This window comes from Tubulanus polymorphus, chromosome 5, assembly GCF_964204645.1.
Source record: "Tubulanus polymorphus chromosome 5, tnTubPoly1.2, whole genome shotgun sequence".
Lineage (NCBI taxonomy): Eukaryota > Metazoa > Nemertea > Palaeonemertea > Tubulaniformes > Tubulanidae > Tubulanus > Tubulanus polymorphus.
Window position 1 is genome coordinate 20069169 of NC_134029.1, and position 22148 is coordinate 20091316.

General features: G+C 41.4%; 1 protein-coding gene across 1 annotated transcript; it reads right to left on the bottom strand.

Moving 5' to 3' along the window:
* Nucleotides 1–363: 363 nt before the first annotated feature.
* On the bottom strand, nt 364–21934 carry LOC141905870 (proton channel OtopLc-like). Its single transcript, XM_074794947.1, has 8 exons — nt 21744–21934; nt 20537–20775; nt 14291–14459; nt 3599–3942; nt 2328–2488; nt 1766–1960; nt 1520–1628; nt 364–1247 (listed from the first exon to the last, which is right to left on the bottom strand). Exons 1-8 carry the CDS (start codon nt 21890–21892, stop codon nt 466–468), a joined length of 2148 nt encoding a protein of 715 aa, XP_074651048.1. The 5' UTR covers nt 21893–21934; the 3' UTR covers nt 364–465.
* Nucleotides 21935–22148: the final 214 nt, after the last annotated feature.

Consider the following 22148-nt stretch of genomic DNA (forward strand, 5'->3'; position numbering starts at 1 on the left):
ACCTGGCCGTAGTTCAGATAGAAATGAAGAGAATGAAAGATGGAAACCCTGTACGTACTGGCGAACTGTCTGAAAAATCTCGGTTCAGACAGATTTGTGGCTCTATATTGTAAAGGAGTTTATTACATACACAGCCAAAAAGACTCAACAACAATATTATTGCCTCGTAAAAAGAGAATTTGATTGAATTTTCTGCGATTATTGCATGGTAGTTTCCAACAAGGCAGCTCGTATGAAAATTGTGTAAAACGGTTTTAAAACATTTGTCAAATATTGGTTATTGCTTTCAGAAATGTTATCAAAAAAGAAACGCTAGTTCTCGAGAATAAATGCCATTTTAAGATATACAAGGTTACACCCCGACTTAGCTCAAACCGGTTTGAAAAATCGTAACCCTTAGATTCAAGCTCATTTTATAGTCTCAAATGTTTGTTTCGCGGTTTATCGTTCGTTGTACTCGAGACTTTATTGGATTTTGATTTTGTACGCGCCTCGCCAGACGTTGGCTAGGCAGACGGTCGAATGGAAACGATACAGAATTATGAGAGGTATGCACAAATGGCTGATAATGTTCCACGGCAAAAACGTGTAGAAATTCAACTGGACTGGATTCGTGACCAAACGCATTTTTTCGAATGTATTCATGCCCCACATCGCCAGATTGCAAACCAACAGAAACGTGACGAACTCGCGGCCGGGCTTCGATTGTTCGTGCGACGCTTTCGTCGACACGCGTCGCAAGCCGTTGAATATGAAAACCGTTTGGATCGTCGACTGAACGAGCACCATCACCGCCGATATGAGCATCAACAGTCCGCCGATGCTGTCCGTGTGGTAGCGTCCGGCCAACACGCCGAACACGGCGTACACGTAAACGCCGGTCGTCGATATCAACAACAACGACTCGTCGAGCGAGTTGTCGCGTTCGCCGAGAAACTGCATATCGCGCATGCGCACGAACGCGAACACCGCCGCCATGCCCGTCAGAAAGTACAGCCCGATCTCCGACGAGTAGACGACGACGATCGCCGAGCCGACGAACTCTTTCTGACGCACGAGCACGTAGAACACGATCAACGAAACGATGCCGCCGACGAACACGAGAATGCCGAAGAACAGGCCCTTGTTCGAGCCGTGGCAGTCGACGCTGACTCGGTTTCGTTTCTTGCGCAACGCGTCATCTTCGTTGTAAAATGCGTCTCGCGTTAACGGACTTCCGATATTCCTCCACATGATGTACAGAATGCCTGAAGAAAGAAAAAAACATTGGTAATCACAAATTATTCATCTTTCACAGTTGATTTCCTTGGATTTATAAATTTCTTGGGATTCTAGAACCATTGCCCCCAAACCTCTATTTTTGAGTGCCATGCCAAGATTTTAGTTCATTTGCCATATCAAAGGGAAACTTTAGAATTGGTAATTCTGTTACTTAACAATCATTGAATAATGCAAATTCAAAAAAAAAATTGGGGACTATCCATGGGTCCCGATACCGATGTTGCAATTGGTCGATTACCTGTCGTTATGAGGCTATACTGAATAGTCATCGGATATAAATAAGGACTGGCTTGTTCAACAGTGGCTCCCATCAGGTCGATATGCCGACATCCACCAGTAGGATCTGTGTCTACAAAAAACGAATTGGGAATAATTCAGCTTAGAAATTGAATTCCTAATGGTCGGCTAAGGTGCCGTTTATAAGTTACTAACCGTTGAGCAATAATTTTCTGACAATTCGGTATTTTCCGTTGTGTTTCGAGATATTTGCGGTTCCTCCGTCGGTCACGTACGATGACACTTGATCGTTTTGCTGTCGTTGTATTTGATTGTTAACCATGTCGGTGTAGTAATCGCGAAGGATCTCTTTGATCGTCACGCGACTCAACACGCAAAGATTCGTCGCGATCATGTGCATCAAACCGAATCGCGCCAGCGTCTTGAATTTATGGATGCACATCTGCAAAATTCATTCAAAATAACAGTTTCATTCAAATTTGACTAGTTGTACAGTGGAACGTCGAATATAACAAGTTAGAACAAATCTAGAATTAAATCCAGAAAAGGATGAAATTACAAATTTCATACTGGATATAACGAACTATCGGTTATAGCGAACATATTTTCTGGTTGCCTGAAGTTCGTTGTAACGAGGTTTCACTCTATCTAATAGCGTAGACTGTATTGAGCACTCTTTTATTCAGAGCTAAAAATTCAGTAGCAGACGGATATCTTAGTTTCATATACACCTGATAGATGGCATAAGAGTCAATAACAACGCAGCGATGACGTTAACCATGGATTTTACAGGTGAGTTTATAACTTGCCTTCGAGTTCAGGAATACGAAGTAAAGCTGTATGAAAGTGAATCCCAGATGTAACATCGGTCGTACGACAACGAGTATGTTCGTGCAAGGCGATAATTTCTCCATATCGAATACTTCGCTGAATTTCAGACCATCGTGAATCATACTGCCGATGCCGAAAGCTGTAAAAAAAGTAATTCTTATTAATTATGCCGGCACAATTTTTTACAAGCCTGCTAATTGGCCTTTAATAAATCAATATCTTTTTTCTGAAAAAAGAAATATGATACACTTTTCCAGGTCAATTTTATCCTTATTTAAAAGAAAGTAATTTTAGAATGTAGGGTTTATTGCGTGCATCATAGTACATGTCTGCATGCATATACATTGATTACAATTTCATGTACACGAACTTCTAACTGTTTATATTTTCCCCGCATGCAGACATTGATCTAACCAGGCCAGACAATTACACTTTCAAACCTTCCAGTCCTACGGATATGAATTACTGGCAATATGTAATATATTCAGCAGTAAGGATTAACCCAAAGTAGGTAGGCAAACATGTTTTACCTTTACGAGAGGTGTAGTGCTGTTTACTGGGTAAACATTCTAATATAAATTGGTTTCTTATTGAATAACAAGTGCCAGTATTTGAACTAGAAAGGTGTGGCTGAACGAGATGGCTGCAGTTCAAAATATGATTCAACGCTACCTAGATTATTTCTCTAGCCCCTAATAGCAAATGGCATGAAAAAACAGGTATGGAGGCTCAAGCTTTGAAACAAGTCATCTACCTTCTTAACTGTATTCTGGAATGTTACTATTCTGGCAAAGGGCTTAAACGCATAAGTTGACGAGAAAAGCCCCCACTTTGAATTCAAAGGTTTGCAGGGATACAGGGGACTTTTGAGACTTGTACAAGTCCATCAAATCTTTTGTATGCCATATTTCATTTGACCAACATGGAAAATCGGTGCATTTCAGCGTCTTATAATGCTTTTTGGACATCAACAATGTGCTCGTTGTAAATAGTTGAGACTATTCCCAGTCTTGGATGAATACCATTAAGAGTAACTGACGATATCAATTTAAACAACCGTAATCATTTTTTTCCCTATGTCTTGGGCAGAATTCTTCCATAAATTTGTTTCAATTGATATTGCGTGATTTTCTCAAATGACATCAAAGAGCCCTTCTGGGATGTGGCAAGTTCAATCAGGGTCTGTATAGCTCCTCTTACTTCAAAATACGACTTTCTTTCTGCGAGACATTTCGACTTGTATACGTACCGACTGAACCGACGCGTAGATAGAAACTGCCGGTGTGATGCGTACCGACGATCACGCCGATTTTACGCTTCCTCGGCTTGTCCATCAGCGCGTGCGTCGTCAGTCCGTTCTCTTCGCACTTCTTGCGTTTCTGCTTGCGATACGTGCGCACGGTTTTGTTGCGCAACAAATACGCGTACACGTACACGAGGAACAGTATCGCGATGCCGTACAGATAGATGTAGAACGCTTCGTAGAGGTTGTACGGAACGGCGTGCGCGAAGATCTCCGTGATCGGCATCACCGTACCGAGAACGACCAACGCGATCGCGTACAAACTGCTCGTTATATTGAAGAAACAGTCTCTGAAAAATACAAGAAAACAACGCACATTATAGTACAACGTCGATCACGAGTAATATGAAATGAAATAACGCTCCTCCCCCGGCAGGGATTCGAACCTGATGGCATCAAGACTCGCAACAGTACCGAAACACCGCCTGATTAGCCCGAGTGCGCCGCTTAGATGATGCCATTATCAGCCAATCAGAAATTGCGTTTTATTTTGGCCCAAGTTTGTCCATTTATAGTTTATCCATGAAATTTGCATCAAATAATACAACAGGTAATCTGATTGATGCTGCACATTTTCGTGCGGTTAACCTGCGCACTAGGACTAGTCAGGCAAGGTTTCGTGCTGTGGCTGAGTCAAGCTATGCCATCAGGTTTGAATCCCTGCTGGGGGATGATGGATTTCACAGTTATATGTATTCAAGTCAGTAGAAAGTATTCATTTTGATGAATCTGAATCAAATTCGCTAGAAAGTGATTGTTTTTCATCCAATGAAATGTATAAATACAATATTCAAAGAGAGATACATAGTAAAAATATGGCATTAGAACAAATTTGGCGTTATAAACAATGGTATTCACATTGAAGTTAAATTGAGCTAATCTTCTTGAAAATGTTGGCATTAAGTGAACACTGGCATTAATGGCATCAGGATGGCGTCATAACGGACTTTGACCGCATCGATATTTTGGCATTTCTTCAGGGATGCTGTATCAACAACTTATGAAAGGGTATAATTTGATATCTGCGCTGCTCTCTGCGCTGTAACAGTGTCGCAGTCGACTGGCAGTTTCCCTCGAGTGACACTGGAGACATATTTACATGAAAATGGTCATCAGATATCCGCGCTCAGTGAGCAATCATGTCCAATAATCTGATAGCGCTCGCTGGTGTTACTACTGCTAGTCGTATATCAACAGCTGTTATGGCGGCGTCTGACAGACGGATGGATGGCCAGCTTCTTGTCAATCGAGAAAATGTCTCTACATTACATTATCAGAATACATAGCGACATACTAACGAATTCCTGGCGTATTGATCCATGGTCGTTTTAAGCTCTGTCTACACAAGCATTTTGTACCCGGGTTATGCGTCTACACTACGCTTGAAACACAAGTTCAATGCAGAGTTTTCGGGCTGCAAAACCCAGGTTTTAGAAAGCCCGCATTGAACCCACATCGCGTAAAAATCTGCATCTTCTCTTTAAGTGTAGACGGTAAACCCGTGTTCAATGCAGCATTCGGGTGCCACAATTGACCTTGAACTTGCACTAGAGATGTTGATTCTTACTACCGAAACTGAGTTGAGTGTAAACGCTACACGCTGCGAACCCGGGTTTACGTCGAAACCCAGGTTTTAACGCGCTCTTATGTAGACGTGGTTTTAGAATCCATGATCGAACTGAACCGACATTTTGCGGGAGGCAGCGGCGATCTAACTACTCGAGAAACTTCCACGGCGATAGATTTCAAATTTATAACAATATACAGAACTCGAAGACTCGCGCGCGTACGACGACTATATATCGATTTCGCGTCAAATCCGGTGAGAAACGACACGACCGTCGGCAGTACCGGTCTGTACGGCGCGGCTGTGTACTAATTACTCCACGCTTCGATACACAACCGATGTAAGCCCGAGTATTAAACGCTCTACCGGTCGAGTCTCTTAATTCTTCGCAGATGACTCTCGTCGTATACTTTGACTTACACCGGGAAAGTCATCATCATCGCGATGTTGTTACAAATAGGTTTGACAATATACAGAGGGGTTTGACAATATACAGCGGGGTTTGACAATATGCAGCGGGGTTCGATGACAGGTTACTGAAAAGTTCTTACTTATGGAAAAATTTAGGATACGACCTGATCAGTGCTTACTTTCCGGGTTAAATCCTGAAAGCGCTGAAAAGTACTTTCTTTTTGGACTGAATATCATCGCTAGAGATATTTACTGATGAACTCTATAGCGGTCTATCGCCTCTGTCCAGTAACTTAGTCGCAATCTTAAGAAGTTGTTTCTTTCGAAATAAATATTAAATTTGAATGGCGATACAGAATTTCATATTTCATGTCTCGATCCCTGATTTAGAAAAATGCCAACAACTCGTCTTAAGCCGCAATTGCACAGAGATGATTTGGCCCGGGCTAAATTAACCGGGATCAGGCTCGAGTCAAATTTGCCTAATTAGGGAGCGTGTTCACGAGCAAATCACTCACTTGATACTGAACAATGCTCAAACAAAGTAGAGTACTAAACATGGATCGAACTTTGGCTCTAAACTTGGGTTCGACGCTGTGGTTCATCTAACACATCTAAATCTCAACTCAGAAATCTCCGATATCGATGAAATTTCCTAGAAAATCTCGTAAAATCTTAATTGAGATTCGCTGTCATTGAAAACCGTGATAACGCATACCGACATCGAGATTGTGAAACAAGTTTTCAAAATATGAAGAACTTGGACGAGCGAGTGTTCTCGAAACATTTTGTTGTTGCTGAAACTTTCGAGAGGCCATTGAACGTTGCCGTGTATATCGGAGATAACACGTAAAAAAGCCGACAGACTTTATCAAGTGATATACTCTACTCAATACTAGACTCAGACTGTAGCCGGGATAAGAGCCATGTATGTTACCAATCGAACAGATGCCTTGTAGCTATATTTTTAACGATAAATCTCGAGAATCCGACCAGAATCCGACCGGCTCTATGTGTTGACAGCGTTTTACTGAATTTTACCACTTCGCTGATTTTACATCTGCTCGCCGCGGAACGAACTACACCTGCAGCTACTCCAGGTGAAATTCAAATATTCATTTGTCATTACGTTCAGCCCGGGAGTAGACTAGCTGTAGTTCGTTCAATCAATAGACTTATATAGCAGGACCCAGTTCCACAGTTGTGAGTTAGAGTTAACTCTGAGTTAAAGTTAGTTCATTTTCAATGATTTAACTCGGGAGTTAAATCTTAACTCGGAACTGTGGAACTGGACCCAGATTGTTTAGAAAATAATGGAAATTGCTTTCTGGAATTAAATGTCTGTACATTCTGGTATTTGAAATTTTGAGTCTGGCCAGAATAATTTTCGTGGGCATCATAAGGGGGGTCGGGGGAGCAAACCAACCCCTGTTTGAAATTTTAAGTTCTGCTCATTTTACTTCGATTTAAACAAAAAATTCCATAAATTTGACCGCCGATCACGTAACTATATCTGTACCGTACTTCAATTTTCGATTTCCAAATCAATCCCGCCCCATTTCATTCCCAGCAGGTGCGGTGGGTTTATAAGGGACGAAATCTACCTAGCAAGCGAAATCTACCTAGCAAATAAATAACAGGGTCAATCACTATTTTAAGAATAGCCATGCTCCGATGAATCAGTATAACACACAGGTGCAGTACAGGGCTCTTTACACTAATGCAGTCTCGAGGCAGTCAGCCGAACAGATGGTGAATTATTCTTACGTAATAAATACATCATCATCATCATCAATAATTAGTAAAGTTTTCACGTACAATTACGAGAACAATCAAATACACTCTGAACTTTACATCATTCATAATCGATGAATATATCGTATTCAACGTACACACATCAAATATATGTGGCTATGATTCACTGTTGCAAAGATTAGGTTTCCCGATTTCATTTTCTATAACCTTTCCATAGCTTTTCCATACCCAGATTTATCCATACCCCTAAGTTACACAAAACCAACGTAGGCCCATTCAAAGTACCGTAAACAAGTACCATTATCGCTACCTTCGGCAAAGCGTTTTCATAAAGTCTGTTATCAAATGCCTAGTAAGACATTTCAGGTATGCAGCGTCAAATTCGGAATAGAAGAAAAGTTTTATCAGATTTTCTGATTTTCCATGCTTTTTCCCATAGCCATACAGAGAAAACAAAATATCCATAGCTTTTCCAGGGCCAAAGCTTTCCAAAACCCGTAACAACCTTGATACGGTGGAGGCATGCCAAAATATAAAACCATACTGGGGGGAGATAAGGATAGATGAACGCAGATGATCTATATCAAGTCTAAGGAGACGATGATATATTAATATAGCGAAATCATCCGATGTATTTCGCGTCGGTAGTGACTGCGGCCGACCAGTCGTAATCCATATTCAACTTTTCACGCTTGGAAAAATAGCCCGAAGCCTCGGTTATCGCGGCGTTAGATGGAGAAAAAAATAACGCCGATGCCGATAAGAGATTAGAAAACACTGTGGCAGTCAATAAAAAGTCAAAGGTAACATTTTTCCATCGATACAACATACCGAGTATTAACGCGTACTGTTTTACTTGCGGGAATCTTTGAAAATAGATAACAAGGACATCAGCAGACGCCAGAGTTGTGTGAATTGATTGCTGGAAAACAATCAGGGTAGCGAAATCCATTTTGTAGGAGAAGCGTTCTTAACATTCACTTTCGAAATAATATCTCCCCACAGTCTGAATGAACAGTTCCACAAAATTCTGATACAATATCGATAACTTATCAGACGTTTGCCTACACGCTGTCTGAGAACTTTACAGCAACATCTCGTTGAAAAATTACAAAAACCATTTGCAAATGGAAGGAAAATAACGAAGAAACTACGAAGAAACAGACAATGCTTTCAAATCTTAACCCATTGCTTCCAAGTGTGTATGTGTTAAGTAAGCAGGCAAAACATAAATCCTGGGGATTCGTTTGCCAGTTAACATCAATTACAGATGAGACCAATTCTTACCCTAAAGCACTGGAGATGATTTAAAAGATTTGAAAAATTCTACACCAGTGCCCTGCAGTGCATCTACACCGCAGTGCGGAGTATCGTAAGTTACTCATATTTCACAATGTTTGATAAGTGCGACCAACTTTCAATAGGGATTATAACAACGAACTAATAATCAAATCAGTACGACGCACTAAGGTGTACTAGCAGTCCGTCATTAATCCATTTTACATCGAACTGCTGTGTACAAGCAGTCCATCACTTAGCCTTTTAACACCGCACTGCAGTGTACTGGCAGTCCATCACTGATCCATTTTACATCGTACTGCGGTGTACAAGCAGTCCATCACTAAGCCTTTTTACACCGCACTGCAGTGTACTAGGTCCGTCACTGATCCCTTTTACACTGCACTGCAGTGTCGACGCGCTGAAAGGATTAAGAAGTATATATATTTAAAAAACCCGGGAATAGACAAATCGAATTAAGTCTCATCTGCGTAACTTTCATTTGTAACTATCTCCGCGCGATTATTGTTGTCATGCGCAACGAGCTTAATCACACAACAAACCGCGGCTGAAACGTCAAGGGATTGAATATTGGCGTCACATTCGAACTGTAGCCGTCGAAAAAAGAGCTGCGGCAATTCCTCATTGACGCCAAATCCATGATGATTCCTTACGGGAGAAAACAACGCGCCGCAACTGTTCAATATTCATGATTACGAAACGGCGGAATTCGAACGTCGCTTCCAGCGCGGTATATACACAGCAGACGACTGTTTCGAAGAATGTTGACGGCACGACTTGTTGCGCGAGAAGTCTGACAATGACGAACGAAACACCCGAGAGGGTATCCGTAGACAAATGCGTCGAAGCGGATCGGATTGATACGGTAGATACTCAGCTCAAGTCAGATCTTATAGAAATGCGGAATTCATCCGACTTTAGGATATCCGCGCTGGATGACATTGTATAGGACACAAGCCATGAGTGAAAATGGTTCTCAAGCTCCGACTCCTACTTTGAAATTACCTTGCGTTAGTTCTCATTGCATTTTGGATATGTTGTACCTAAGACAAATAGATTTAAATTTTGTCAAGACAACATTTTTAGATTTTGACCCCGTTCCTTAGTTATGAGGTCATCTTCAAGGTCATGTTGCTGAAGAACATTTAATGCCTAGTTCTGCAGCTAGGTGGCACACTGGGCCCATTATTTGCACTGGGCAACTAGACCCCCGTACTAACATTGTACCATTGTAACATCGAAAGTTTCATCAAGATCAACCTACTATCAACGAAGCTAAGCAGCTGAAAGTCAGACACACACATACAAACAAACTGACAGACTACCAAAAGGGTCTCACGGAAGCCCGAGAACCAAAAGTTTTTTACGAACATCAGATGAGTTGAATGGTTATATCCAAGTTGATTGTATCCAAATTGAATGCAAACCAACTACGAGGTGAAAGCGAAAATGTCAGCGAGAGTATGGAAATAGATGATACTACTACTCGCATAATGAACAGCATTGATGAGATTACGGAAGAAAAAAACACGTTTTATGGAAATCTCTGACAAATATGACATCGTAATCGAGAATCTGCCGATGAGGGCACTAACTTGCAGCTGTAATTGCTGCCATTAATAATAGATTCATTTACTCGCGATTCCAGTGGCATATAAGCACTTAAAACACTTCTCGATTAATGCAATTAGCTCTGTAACGAAGCCCCCACTACGCACGCTTAAACAGAGGGCAAACCGTTTTAGTCATCATTATTTTTATGTGCAATCACAGAGATTGAAATAGATTAACTTCCAGTGGAAAGATCAACCGATTTTAGTCCTTATTCCACCAAAATATAGAACATTTAGACTTAGAAGTAAAAATCTCCGCATTTGTGCAGAACGATTTTGGTGGTATAGAGTGGCGGTATAATGGGGGTGTTTTACGATGTATTATGGCGGTATAATGGGGGTTTTATTATGTATTATGGCGGTATAATGGGGGTGTTTTACTATGTATTATGGCGGTATAATGGGGGTGTTTTACTATGTATTATGGCGGTATAATTGGGGTGTTTTACTATGTATTATGGCGGTATAATGGGGGTGTTTTACGATGTATTATGGCGGTATAATGGGGGTTTTACTATGTATTATGGCGGTATAATGGGGGTGTTTTACTATGTATTATGGCGGTATAATGGGGGTTTTATGATGTATTATGGCGGTATAATGGGGGTGTTTTACTATGTATTATGGCGGTATAATGGGGGTGTTTTACTATGTATTATGGCGGTATAATGGGGGTGTTTTACGATGTATTATGGCGGTATAATGGGGGTTTTATGATGTATTATGGCGGTATAATGGGGGTGTTTACTATGTATTATGGCGGTATAATGGGGGTGTTTTACTATGTATTATGGCGGTATAATGGGGGTGTTTTACTATGTATTATGGCGGTATAATGGGGGTGTTTTACTATGTATTATGGCGGTATCATGGGGGTGTTTAACTATGTATTATGGCGGTATAATGGGGGTGTTTTACTATGTATTATGGCGGTATAATGGGGGTGTTTACTATGTATCATGGCGGTATTATGGGGGTGTTTTACTATGTATCATGGCGGTATAATGGGGGGTGTTTTACTATGTATCATGGCGGTATAATGGGGGTGTTTTACTATGTATTATGGCGGTATAATGGGGGTGTTTACTATGTATCATGGCGGTATTATGGGGGTGTTTTACTATGTATCATGGCGGTATAATGGGGGGTGTTTTACTATGTATCATGGCGGTATAATGGGGGTGTTTTACTATGTATCATGGCGGTATAATGGGGGGTGTTTTACTATGTATCATGGCGGTATAATGGGGGGTGTTTTACTATGTATTATGGCGGTATAATGGGGGTGTTTTACTATGTATTATGGCGGTATAATGGGGGTGTTTTACTATGTATCATGGCGGTATAATGGGGGGTGTTTTACTACGTATCATGGCGGTATAATGGGGGGTGTTTTACTATGTATTATGGCGGTATAATGGGGGTGTTTTACTATGTATTATGGCGGTATAATGGGGGTGTTTTACTATGTATCATGGCGGTATTATGGGGGTGTTTTACTATGTATTATGGCGGTATAATGGGGGTGTTTTACTTTGTATTATGGCGGTATAATGGGGGTTTTACTATGTATTATGGCGGTATCATGGGGGTGTTTTACTATGTATTATGGCGGTATCATGGGGGTGTTTTACTATGTATCATGGCGGTATAATGGGGGGTGTTTTACTATGTATTATGGCGGTATAATGGGGGTGTTTTACTATGTATTATGGCGGTATAATGGGGGTGTTTTACTTTGTATTATGGCGGTATAATGGGGGTTTTACTATGTATTATGGCGGTATCATGGGGGTGTTTTACTATGTATTATGGCGGTATCATGGGGGTGTTTTACTATGTATTATGGCGTTATAATGGGGGTGTTTTACTATGTATTATGGCGGTATAATGGGGTTTTTACTATGTATTATGGCGGTATAATGGGGGTGTTTTACTATGTATTATGGCGGTATAATGGGGGTGTTTACTATGTATTATGGTGGTATAATGGGGGTGTTTTACTATGTATCATGGCGGTATAATGGGGGGTGTTTTACTATGTATTATGGCGGTATCATGGGGGTGTTTTACTATGTATTATGGCGGTATCATGGGGGTGTTTTACTATGTATTATGGCGTTATAATGGGGGTGTTTTACTATGTATTATGGCGGTATAATGGGGTTTTTACTATGTATTATGGCGGTATAATGGGGGTTTTAACAATGTATTATGGCGGTATAATGGGGGTTTTAACAATGTATTATGGCGGTATAATGGGGGGTGTTTTACTATGTATTATGGGGGTGTTTTACTATGTATTATGGCGGTATAATGGGGGTGTTTACTATGTATTATGGTGGTATAATGGGGGTGTTTTACTATGTATCATGGCGGTATAATGGGGGGTGTTTTACTATGTATTATGGCGGTATAATGGGGGTGTTTTACTATGTATCATGGCGGTATAATGGGGGGTGTTTTACTATGTATTCTGTATAAAGATGTGCATTGAGAAAACCTGGCGGTAGGCAGGGGTATGTGGGAGGGCAGTATAATGGGGGGGGGGGGGGTGACTGTATATACTTCAATTTAACAAAAAATCTTGTAAATTCGACCCATCATCCAACTATATCTGTTCTTCGATTTTGATATCGAAAAACCCTATTTTGCTCCCAGCAAGTGTGGCGGGTTTGTAAGGGTCACCAAATCAAATCAATTCTAATGAAAAACGGGGTCAACCCCTATTCCAAGATCAAGCCCTAGGAGAAGTACTTCAGTCAACGAACCGCTAAAGTCAAAACAAAGCTATTACAGCATTTTGGTAATCTAAATATAAATTCCATTGAAATAGATAACTTTGAAGAATAAGAAAAGTAAATTGGGAAAGAACTTTTAAATATCGAAATATGGTAACAGCTTTTGTTCTGACGCTTATAGCACACTTGATCCGACTGCATTCACTTGATTCCACTACTGTAAATGGCGATGCGGATCAAGATAATAGCTGTTACTAGAGATATACGGCAGTGGGGCAGTAGAGAATACTGTTGTTATATATTATTCAGATTCGTCGCTAAACGTTCTAGTAAATCATGTCGTATTACATCTCAATGATTCTCGAGAGTGTAATAAATGATGACTATTTACATGATTCATAGAAATGGAAATATTCCAGCAGCAGCAGCAGCAGCAGAAGCAGCAATTGAGGAGAAACTTTGTTACGATGACGGATGTACGCTATCACGCTAATGGCCAATAATCCTTTACTAGTGAATGGACACCGAAATGTTTCATTCATTCGTCGGTTTAAAACCTAGTAACTCATTCTCTGGTGACCATAATAACAGCAATCAGGCTACTTACATACACTACAGATATAACTAATCAGTGATTTACATAGCCTCCTCCAAGCGATCATCATTACTGAATATATATGTATATATATTAAGGCACAATACAGATGAACTAAGAATGCTGAAATGCCACTTATAGATAATAATCCAGCAAAGTCGGTTTCACCATGGACTCTAAGAGTCCACGGTTTCACCATGAAATTTGGGAAATTTAGTCAAACCGGTTCATAAACCCGGGCAGATTGAATCCCAATTCTATCCCATTATTGATAGCTGCGAGACAATTTGGCCAGGATCAGACCCGAGTCCAATTTGGCCCATGCCTAATTGGAGCGCGCAGTTTATAATGTAAATCAATCGCACGTTACTAAAATGCTATCATATTGAGGGCAAGAGATGCAGGCCTCTTCCAGAACCAAATATCATTCGCACAGAATAATTAGACGAAGACTTGAATCTGGCACAGGCCTCGACTGACGTATTTTGTCGGACCCATTTGATACCGGAGTGAACAGACAGCCTGGGCATAACCCAGCAATAACACTCGTGTGATTGTGGAAAATGAATGCGATCGCTATTTCAATGATGGAGCAGGCGTCTCTATTGTTGGGCAGAGAATTCTACCCGTATATCGATGGTTCGATGTTATCCATACCTGAATTGAATTCCGACCGGTGATTTCTGGTCGGCGTTTTTAAGTATACTGGATAGCGGCGTGGCAGGTGGCGTTACCGGTCGCGGTACGGCTGCCGGTTCGATGTTCAGATACGACGGAGGTCGCGAGCTGCGACTGGTCGTCGGCGGTGGACTGTCGTTGCTTATACCTACAAACAGACCAAAAACACATTATAGTCTATAAATCAATATCGACAACAACTACTTCAACATTCAAATCATTTTTTCTTAGGCTAGGCCTACACAGTGTCTCAGAAAAAATGCCACATAGTCAGGCAGTTCGGTGAAAAAATTGCGCCATTTAGGCGAGGAGCAGGCCTGACTGACAGTTAGGAAATTCACGCTAGCGGAAACCAAATTTCAAAGCCACAGTAAACACTGGTTTTGCTACAGATACCCAGGTTCAAGAACATGGGCTTCATTTCCATACGTAATTCGTGTTGATACGGTTTCGGGACACACATCTAGCGTTTAGCATCATATAGATATCGATATGAATCCACGATTATCATTAAAATTTGATAAATTTTTCTCTTAAAATATCTACGACAGGCTACGCCTTACTCAGAACCGGGTCGACAACTAGGGGGGATAGAACTGCTCAAGGCGGGGAATTCACTAAAATTTGTCTCCTGACGATGGTCTCTTGAAAGATTCCGCAACGTTGTGTCATTCGTATTGATTTCTTCAGTAAGAAATTCCATTTTAAATCTTTTAAATTTGTCGATACCGGGTTTTAAACTCTCCACATCAGAGTGTACCGTCTATTCTACTTCTAATTCCCCGTTTCACATTTCAATATCCAGCCAATTCTGTGAAATATTACTGATGCTAATGCTACTACTAAAGGCTGAGTTAAATGTTAAACAGAAGCTGCGATCACAGGAAGACGATTAGTCCTGGGCCAAATTGGCACGGATCAGAATTCAAATGCAATCATTTGTCTGGAGCTTAAACTTGGCTCGGGCCTGGTACGACATTTTTGGTCGGGCCAAACGAGCTCGCACCCATTTGGCACCCGTGTGAACAGTTGAAAAATGCTCGTGTGATCGCGGCTCCAGGGTTCATAGTCTCCATGACCAGTCTCATTCCATGACTTTCAAACACCTTTTTGACTCCAATTCAATGACCCGCTTTGTTGATCAAATTGACATTAATAGATCACAATTAACTGACTTCGACTATCAAATGTATCATTTAATATAATACTATTATATCAAAATACTTTGAAATATATTTGATACGGAAATGTTATTTTACAAACAAAATTATTCAAATAAAAACTATCATATTTCTTCAAAAACAGTATAACCAGTATGACCAAACAGTAGGAAAATCAACGAGAAGAGTCAAGAGAACAAAAGCAGGCCACTCATGGATCATGCTTAAAGCCTAGCGCACATCGACACTGCAATTGGAGACAACTAGTTGCTACCGAAAGGATTACCCCGCCCACATCGAAATCTAGTTACAACCGGTCAGTTGCAGCAACTGCATGGCGCGTGTCGATCGTCGAAATCCAGAGTGCGCACATCGACGGATATGACTGCAATTGAGTACAACCAGTTGCTCAAAAGTAGAACATGGGCAACTGGCTGGAACTGGAGATAGATCGACGCTTACCAATCGCAAGCTCGCTCACATCGACACATTCAAGCAACTGATTGTATCCAGTCAGTTCCTCTCATGCGCCGAAAACTGCGTTGCAACTAGTTGTCTCCAATCGCAGTGTCGATGTGCGCTAGGCTTAACGTTTTGCCTACACCCACACACTGGTTCTATGAAGAACATGGCTTAAGAAAGTCGTACGACTTTTTCTTTCGGTATCGTGTCTCAGCGGGCTGTGGCATTAACGGCGACCACTTGATGCATGATCTGACCGGTGACTGTAAGCAGCCGGTGAAGTGTGATACATCACCTGAAGCACTCTAAACCATCAACCGGTAATCCTATTAACGCGTCGTCGTCGGTCTGACCATCCATGACTTCAACGCTCGCTCGTCTTCCACGCAGTAATACAAATAGCCACACCATGCTGCGTATCAGGAGCCCCCACCGTTACATCGAAATTAAAAATTACTCGGAAATTTTCTGAGCCCAGGCTTGAAATTTTGTATCCCCGTCAGAATTACACGGTTCCATAAAGTTTAGAAATTGGATTCCTTCGCCAGTGAAATTAGTAATTTTTCTTTCAGCCCATTTTAGAACAGATAACTAACGACAAATAAAGATCCATAAAGACTAGAATTTTTGCCCGACTCATTAGTTGAGACCCGCGGGACATTGCTTGCTTTCTATTACATCGATGTTCAGTTTTAATCATGTAACATTCCTCAATTTATACCTCAGACGACTCTCAATAAACAAAATTGTTCTATTTACGAGGAAACTACAAAAGACTGGGTTCCTGCAACATCCTGCAACTGACGCTTTCATCCCAGATTCCCTGATATTTTCTTGATCCAGATATCTCAAATTCCCCGATCCGAAATTCCGATCTCCACTCGAAAGAAATTTGTCCAAAATTATCCGGTTTCTCATCCCAAAGTCTAACATTCAAAATCTGTAAAAACATCGATGTTAGATTTTTTCTTACAAAGGAATCGAGTTTCAGCGATTTCCACGACGATAAATAGCGTCGAAAAAGACGCGGAGATCGGCGCCGGATTTTAAACGACGAACGTTCGCCGTTAGAAAACGCAACGTTTAACGGCACGAAACCGCACTTACGAGTTTTCGAGCGTTGAATACACGCTCTGCGGCGAATGAAATAGAATTTATTATTCTCATTACTGTCTGTAGATTACCGATGACTTGTAGGAGCTCTTCCCGCATCGACACGCATTCAACACGTCGCTGAAATCATCGCATGAAAATCTCCCGCCACGACGAGAAATTCTATTAGTCGAATATTGAGTTAAACTCGAATCGCATTTAGCTCCCCGCAGTAAATTCCACGACTTTACCGTGGCCTTTCTTCCCAATTTTCCGCGTTATTTCTTGACACCTCTAACTCCAAAACTGCACGATTTCTAGAATAGATGTCCAGGGAATTTCAACTCGCGCGCGCATGAGAAGATTGTCAGAGCCTAGAAAAATTACTCGATAAAAATCGGACAGAAAATACCCGGCCATTTACTACATCAAAAATTTCATCTAGACTTTCACTGACTTGAGCACCTAAGACGGCTGAAATTCCCGGACTTTTCTGAGGATTTTCATCGACCACGGGAACCCTAGTTGATTGCAGGGGTCACATGCGTATGTATCATATCATAATATAATCTATTCCAGATGGCAAATTTTCAAAGATTTTCTGAATGGTTCATTTTTCGACTCAACCTAGCAAGCGATCATATTCAATAATGAAAATCCTCAAATTCGATTTTTTTCAGATTTCAAAGCGGAAAAGAACCCAACAATGGTAGCACAAAAGCCAGGGTCCAGTTCCACAGTTCTGAGTTAAGATTTGACCCTGGAAAATGAACTAACTTTAACTCAGAGTTAACTCTAACTGGGTCCTGTGTCTTGTCAAAATGTGATTAAAAGCAATACAAGCATTCCATTTAGTGTGAATAAAATCAGAAATAGACAACGTGGACAGCAACAGGCAGCTGAATATAAATAATGCTTAGACTCGTTGTAGACTTGTTCATCTATGCTAAAATAGAACGTTTGTTCACATTTGACCACACGCCGATGACGCTATTGATAATGATGAAAAAGAAACACGAATGACTGCAGAAATCTAATTTCGGAATCAATGGCGTACGTGCTCATACTGTAGCGATCGTAAATGAGATGCCACCGAGCGAGCGCCAAGACGACGACGGGTCATTGCTGCTATCAGACGTCGCACTGCGCGCTGCTTTTTATACACGAGACGAGCTCAATAACGCGGCCTTTGAATGGGAATAAAATTGATACGACTCGAACGAACCATCCAATTTCTCGCTCGTCGGGCCGCCGCGCGTATTCACTTAGTCCACGGACGGGAATCGTTTTATCAGCAGCGGGGGAATCGATGGGGGATTTGTTCGAACTTTAAGGGGGAGAAATAGAGAGGAGCGAGTGAGACTTGATCACCATTTCATATCCCGATTATAGAGTAGACTCCTCTTATAATATCAGTACTGTTGATCTCGGTAAACTGGTAATTCGGTGGTTTTGTAAACAGATTTTTCAATTAGGACAGTCCCAAAAATGTACCAAATTAGGTGAAGTCTAATACACAGAAAATCTCTAATCGCCTATTTCTGAAAATTGAGCACGTTTTAATGGAATTTCGGATGAAAGGAGTTTCGAACACATTTAAAAGCAATTCGATTTTTCTGTTTAGAGGGAGTTACGAATGTATCGAAGAGTCGTAAGGTCCCCGAGTGCGGAATGGAGAGAATGAGGGGAATGTTCAAGCGAAATGAATGGAGAGGTAAAGTGGAAGATCCAGTCGGCGACTAATGACGGCTACGACGGCGACATTTTCGATCTGTTGCTTCGTCGCGGAAAATCAATTTCGCCTCGACGACGTTTATTAAACGCTACTAAACGCGACGACTCGCAGCCGCGCTGTTTGGTTAGAGAGACAGTTCACCGGCAGACGACGACGACGGATCGACGAAGAAGAAAAAACGAGAAAAAGATCGAAAGGTCGGATGCTGCTTCGGCGCTCCGTCTGCTGGATATCAGAAATGCGGAGCAACAAACCGAGCAAGTGACAAAATCTGATAACGACGTCGTTGAGTATTAGGATCGCGAACGATACACGTCTGAACCGGTGAATGAAAGCCACGACGACGGCGGTGCGGTAATCATGACGCTCTTTGAGAATCGTTCAACCCGAAGCCAATAACAGACAACGGTATTCATTAAACGAACTTTCATTGATTTATAATCTCCGCCAGTAACGAAACTTTTTTCCCCTCGTTTTACAAACGATCGAACTAATTACGTTCACCTAATTATTCGCCGGAAGCGTTTTAACGAGAAAATGATTAAGCCGATTATAAAAATAGGTACTATAATTCCAATCAGCCGGCGGTTAACGAATTTTCGTCGTTACGAAGCTAGAGTCGTCTAAACCATCTCCCACATAGATGGTAAAATTCTCAGGGCAGGGTCCCTACAGATCGGTCATTCTTGGAACAGGATACAAGCAGTTTTCAAGCAGTTTCAAAGGAGAACAATTTTGAGGAAGCATGTACTGCATCACTAATCTTCATATCTAAATTACAGTAGACATCTCCTAAAATCGGTACTGTTCATCTCGGTAAACTTTACAAATTAAATTTGGTGGTTTTGTAAGCAAATTTTCATCCTTTTTCACCATCTTCACTCAGTTTCTAATTCGATTACCGCTCAAATTAAAAGAGTTTCAAGCACCTTTAAAAGCATTTTCCATTTCAAAGGATATTTTAAGGAATCAAGGAGTCGTCGGAGAGATTTTTCATACAAACTAACCACGTGAACATCTCAGCTATTTTCAGAGAGTTCGACGGATATCACCGCCGCCGTATTAATATTCAGACCAGCAGTAGATGATTTACGTTGCTCCGTGAACCACACGTGAAGATCAGAGATAAGAAAGGTAGCAGCAGGTTCAAGTTGGAATGAATCACGGATCACCGTACAGTGCAGGATTACGCCAAGCATTGTATAAATACACTAACTGGCAATAACTGCCAGAAAGCTTCGAATGACTTTTGATACATCACGAGTTCGACGAAACATTGTACGAACAGCCGTTTTCTTCATTATCGGTGGAACAAAAAGATTAATCTATCCAAGCAAAGAAATATGCTTGATTCTTAACATCCAGAGAATATCTATGTCCTCTTGGATAATGGGCTTAAATATTGTGGAACCTCTAGCCAACATGCCAGGCACCAGTCCTACAAACCAGTAACTAAATTGCCAACTCTGATATACTGGTTAGGTATGCTTCTCTTGAGATTGTCTGTTTTGATTCGTAAATTTCATCATTTCCAGGGCATCCCCTTTATTGACACAGCGTTGTTTAGGCTCAGGGATGTCGTATCAATTATTTCTAAACATTGTTTAATGGGATTTGTATATTTCATCTTTTCCACAGGGCATCCCCTTTCTTCATACAGTGCTGTTCAGGCCCAGGGATGTCGTATCAATTATATAGGGCAGAGGTGATATGACAACAATTATACAAATCTAGTACACCGATCGATAAATCAATTTGGCTTACAATTTAGCTTACCAGAGTCACCATTTCCGCTGTTTCCAGTCATATGTTCGATAGCGGCGGAAAGCGTCGTTTCTATTTTGCCGCTGACGCTGCTGTGACTGACGATGCTGTTACGTTTCGGAACGTGCGTATTGATCAGTTTCGGCGTCGCCGTATTCGATTGTAACGTACTCGTTCGCGAACCGCTCTGCATATACGGCGCCATTCGACCGACGTCTTTCTCTTTCGCCGACGATTTAAAAGGAACCCAACTGAAAAATAGCGGAATGAATATCAAGGCGATGAAGAGACCATACATGGTTTTAGTTGAAGTCAGGGGCTTGTTTAACAGATTGGTATCTACTTAACCCTTTCAGTGCGTCTACACCGCAGTGCGGTGTATATATCGGTGATGGATTTTGCTAGTACACCGCGCTGCGGTGTATTGATTTAATTAGTAATTATCTCTCTTGAAAGATGGCAGCACCTGTCATAGTGAAATACTAGTAACTAATGATACACTGCGCTGCGGTGTAGACGCATTTTAGTGCTATTCCCGTTATTCAACACACTGAAGTGGAATTTTCCCAAATTTTCACATTTTCTCCAGCACTATAGGGTATTAATTAGTCAGCACAGAAAGGGTTAAAGCCAAGGGTTAGCTCGACTCATTTTCAATTGAGTTAGCCGCTTGGTTAAAGTTAATACCAGTCTTATAAAACTGGGCCTAGGTTTCAAAGTAGGCCTAGTAAAGCTTGGAGACAAAAGAAAGCAGTTTTTAGCCCTTTTTGATCATAAAAGTAAGCGATTTTAAGCACATTAATGCTTTGCTTACTTAATACCACAGTCCTCATACTATAAATCATCCATAACACAACCGTCCAAAACGCAATTTTGTAATCAGTAGGCATTTTGTAACAGCCTTTCTTAAGATTTTCAAAGTTAAGCACTTTAAACGGAGAGAATGCCTGTGAACTGTAGAAATGGGCTCCAATAGCGAATAAAAGCCACTTGAAATTTCACTTGCCACCCCAAAAATAAACTCACCCTACACAGACAGTCTGATTGGTGGCACATCATCTGCTGTATGAAGTGGGAAAATAAACTTGTACTGGGCAATCGGACAAGTGCTTTGATCGGACCCTGAGCGTCAAGCTAAAAGGTCTAGATTAAAGGGGTTTCCAGAATTTTCAATCGGTCAATAACCTATCTGATGTTTATCTATCTACTGAATGCTTACATTTGAGTTCCATCTGAGCTTGAACTCGAGTCGCTGTCCTGTTCTACGTTTCCTTGAAGCGAGGCGTCTTCCGAATCGCTCGAACTCGAATCGCCGTCGTTGTTGCGCGATCTCTTCGGCTCCGGCACCGTTTTTGGCAACTCGCGCATCGCGATATTTTCCTGTCGCCGCGTGTTCGAATTGTCGTCCAAGTCATCGTGGTCTAAACTGTTACAAACCGAATCGCTGAAACTGTCAGATTCGTCGTGGCTCCCCGAGTTGTTTACGTCGTTATTCGCGTTCGCGAACAAATCGCGATTTCCTCCGAGTCCGGTGAGCCTGTAATCCGAGTCGGGACGCAGGTTTATCACCGATATCGGACTCTCCGATTCCTCGGTCGATTCGGTATCCAAATTGTTATCCATC

Coding starts and splice junctions, on each gene's coding strand:
- LOC141905870 (XM_074794947.1), bottom strand. CDS start 21,892: ATGCGCGAGTTGCCAAAAACGGTGCCGGAGCCGAAGAGATCGCGCAAC. Junction 14,460..20,536: donor CAGCGGAAATGGTGACTCTG/GTAAGCTAAATT, acceptor GTCTGTTTGTAG/GTATAAGCAACGACAGTCCA. Junction 2,489..3,598: donor TCTACGCGTCGGTTCAGTCG/GTACGTATACAA, acceptor CTTTTTTTACAG/CTTTCGGCATCGGCAGTATG.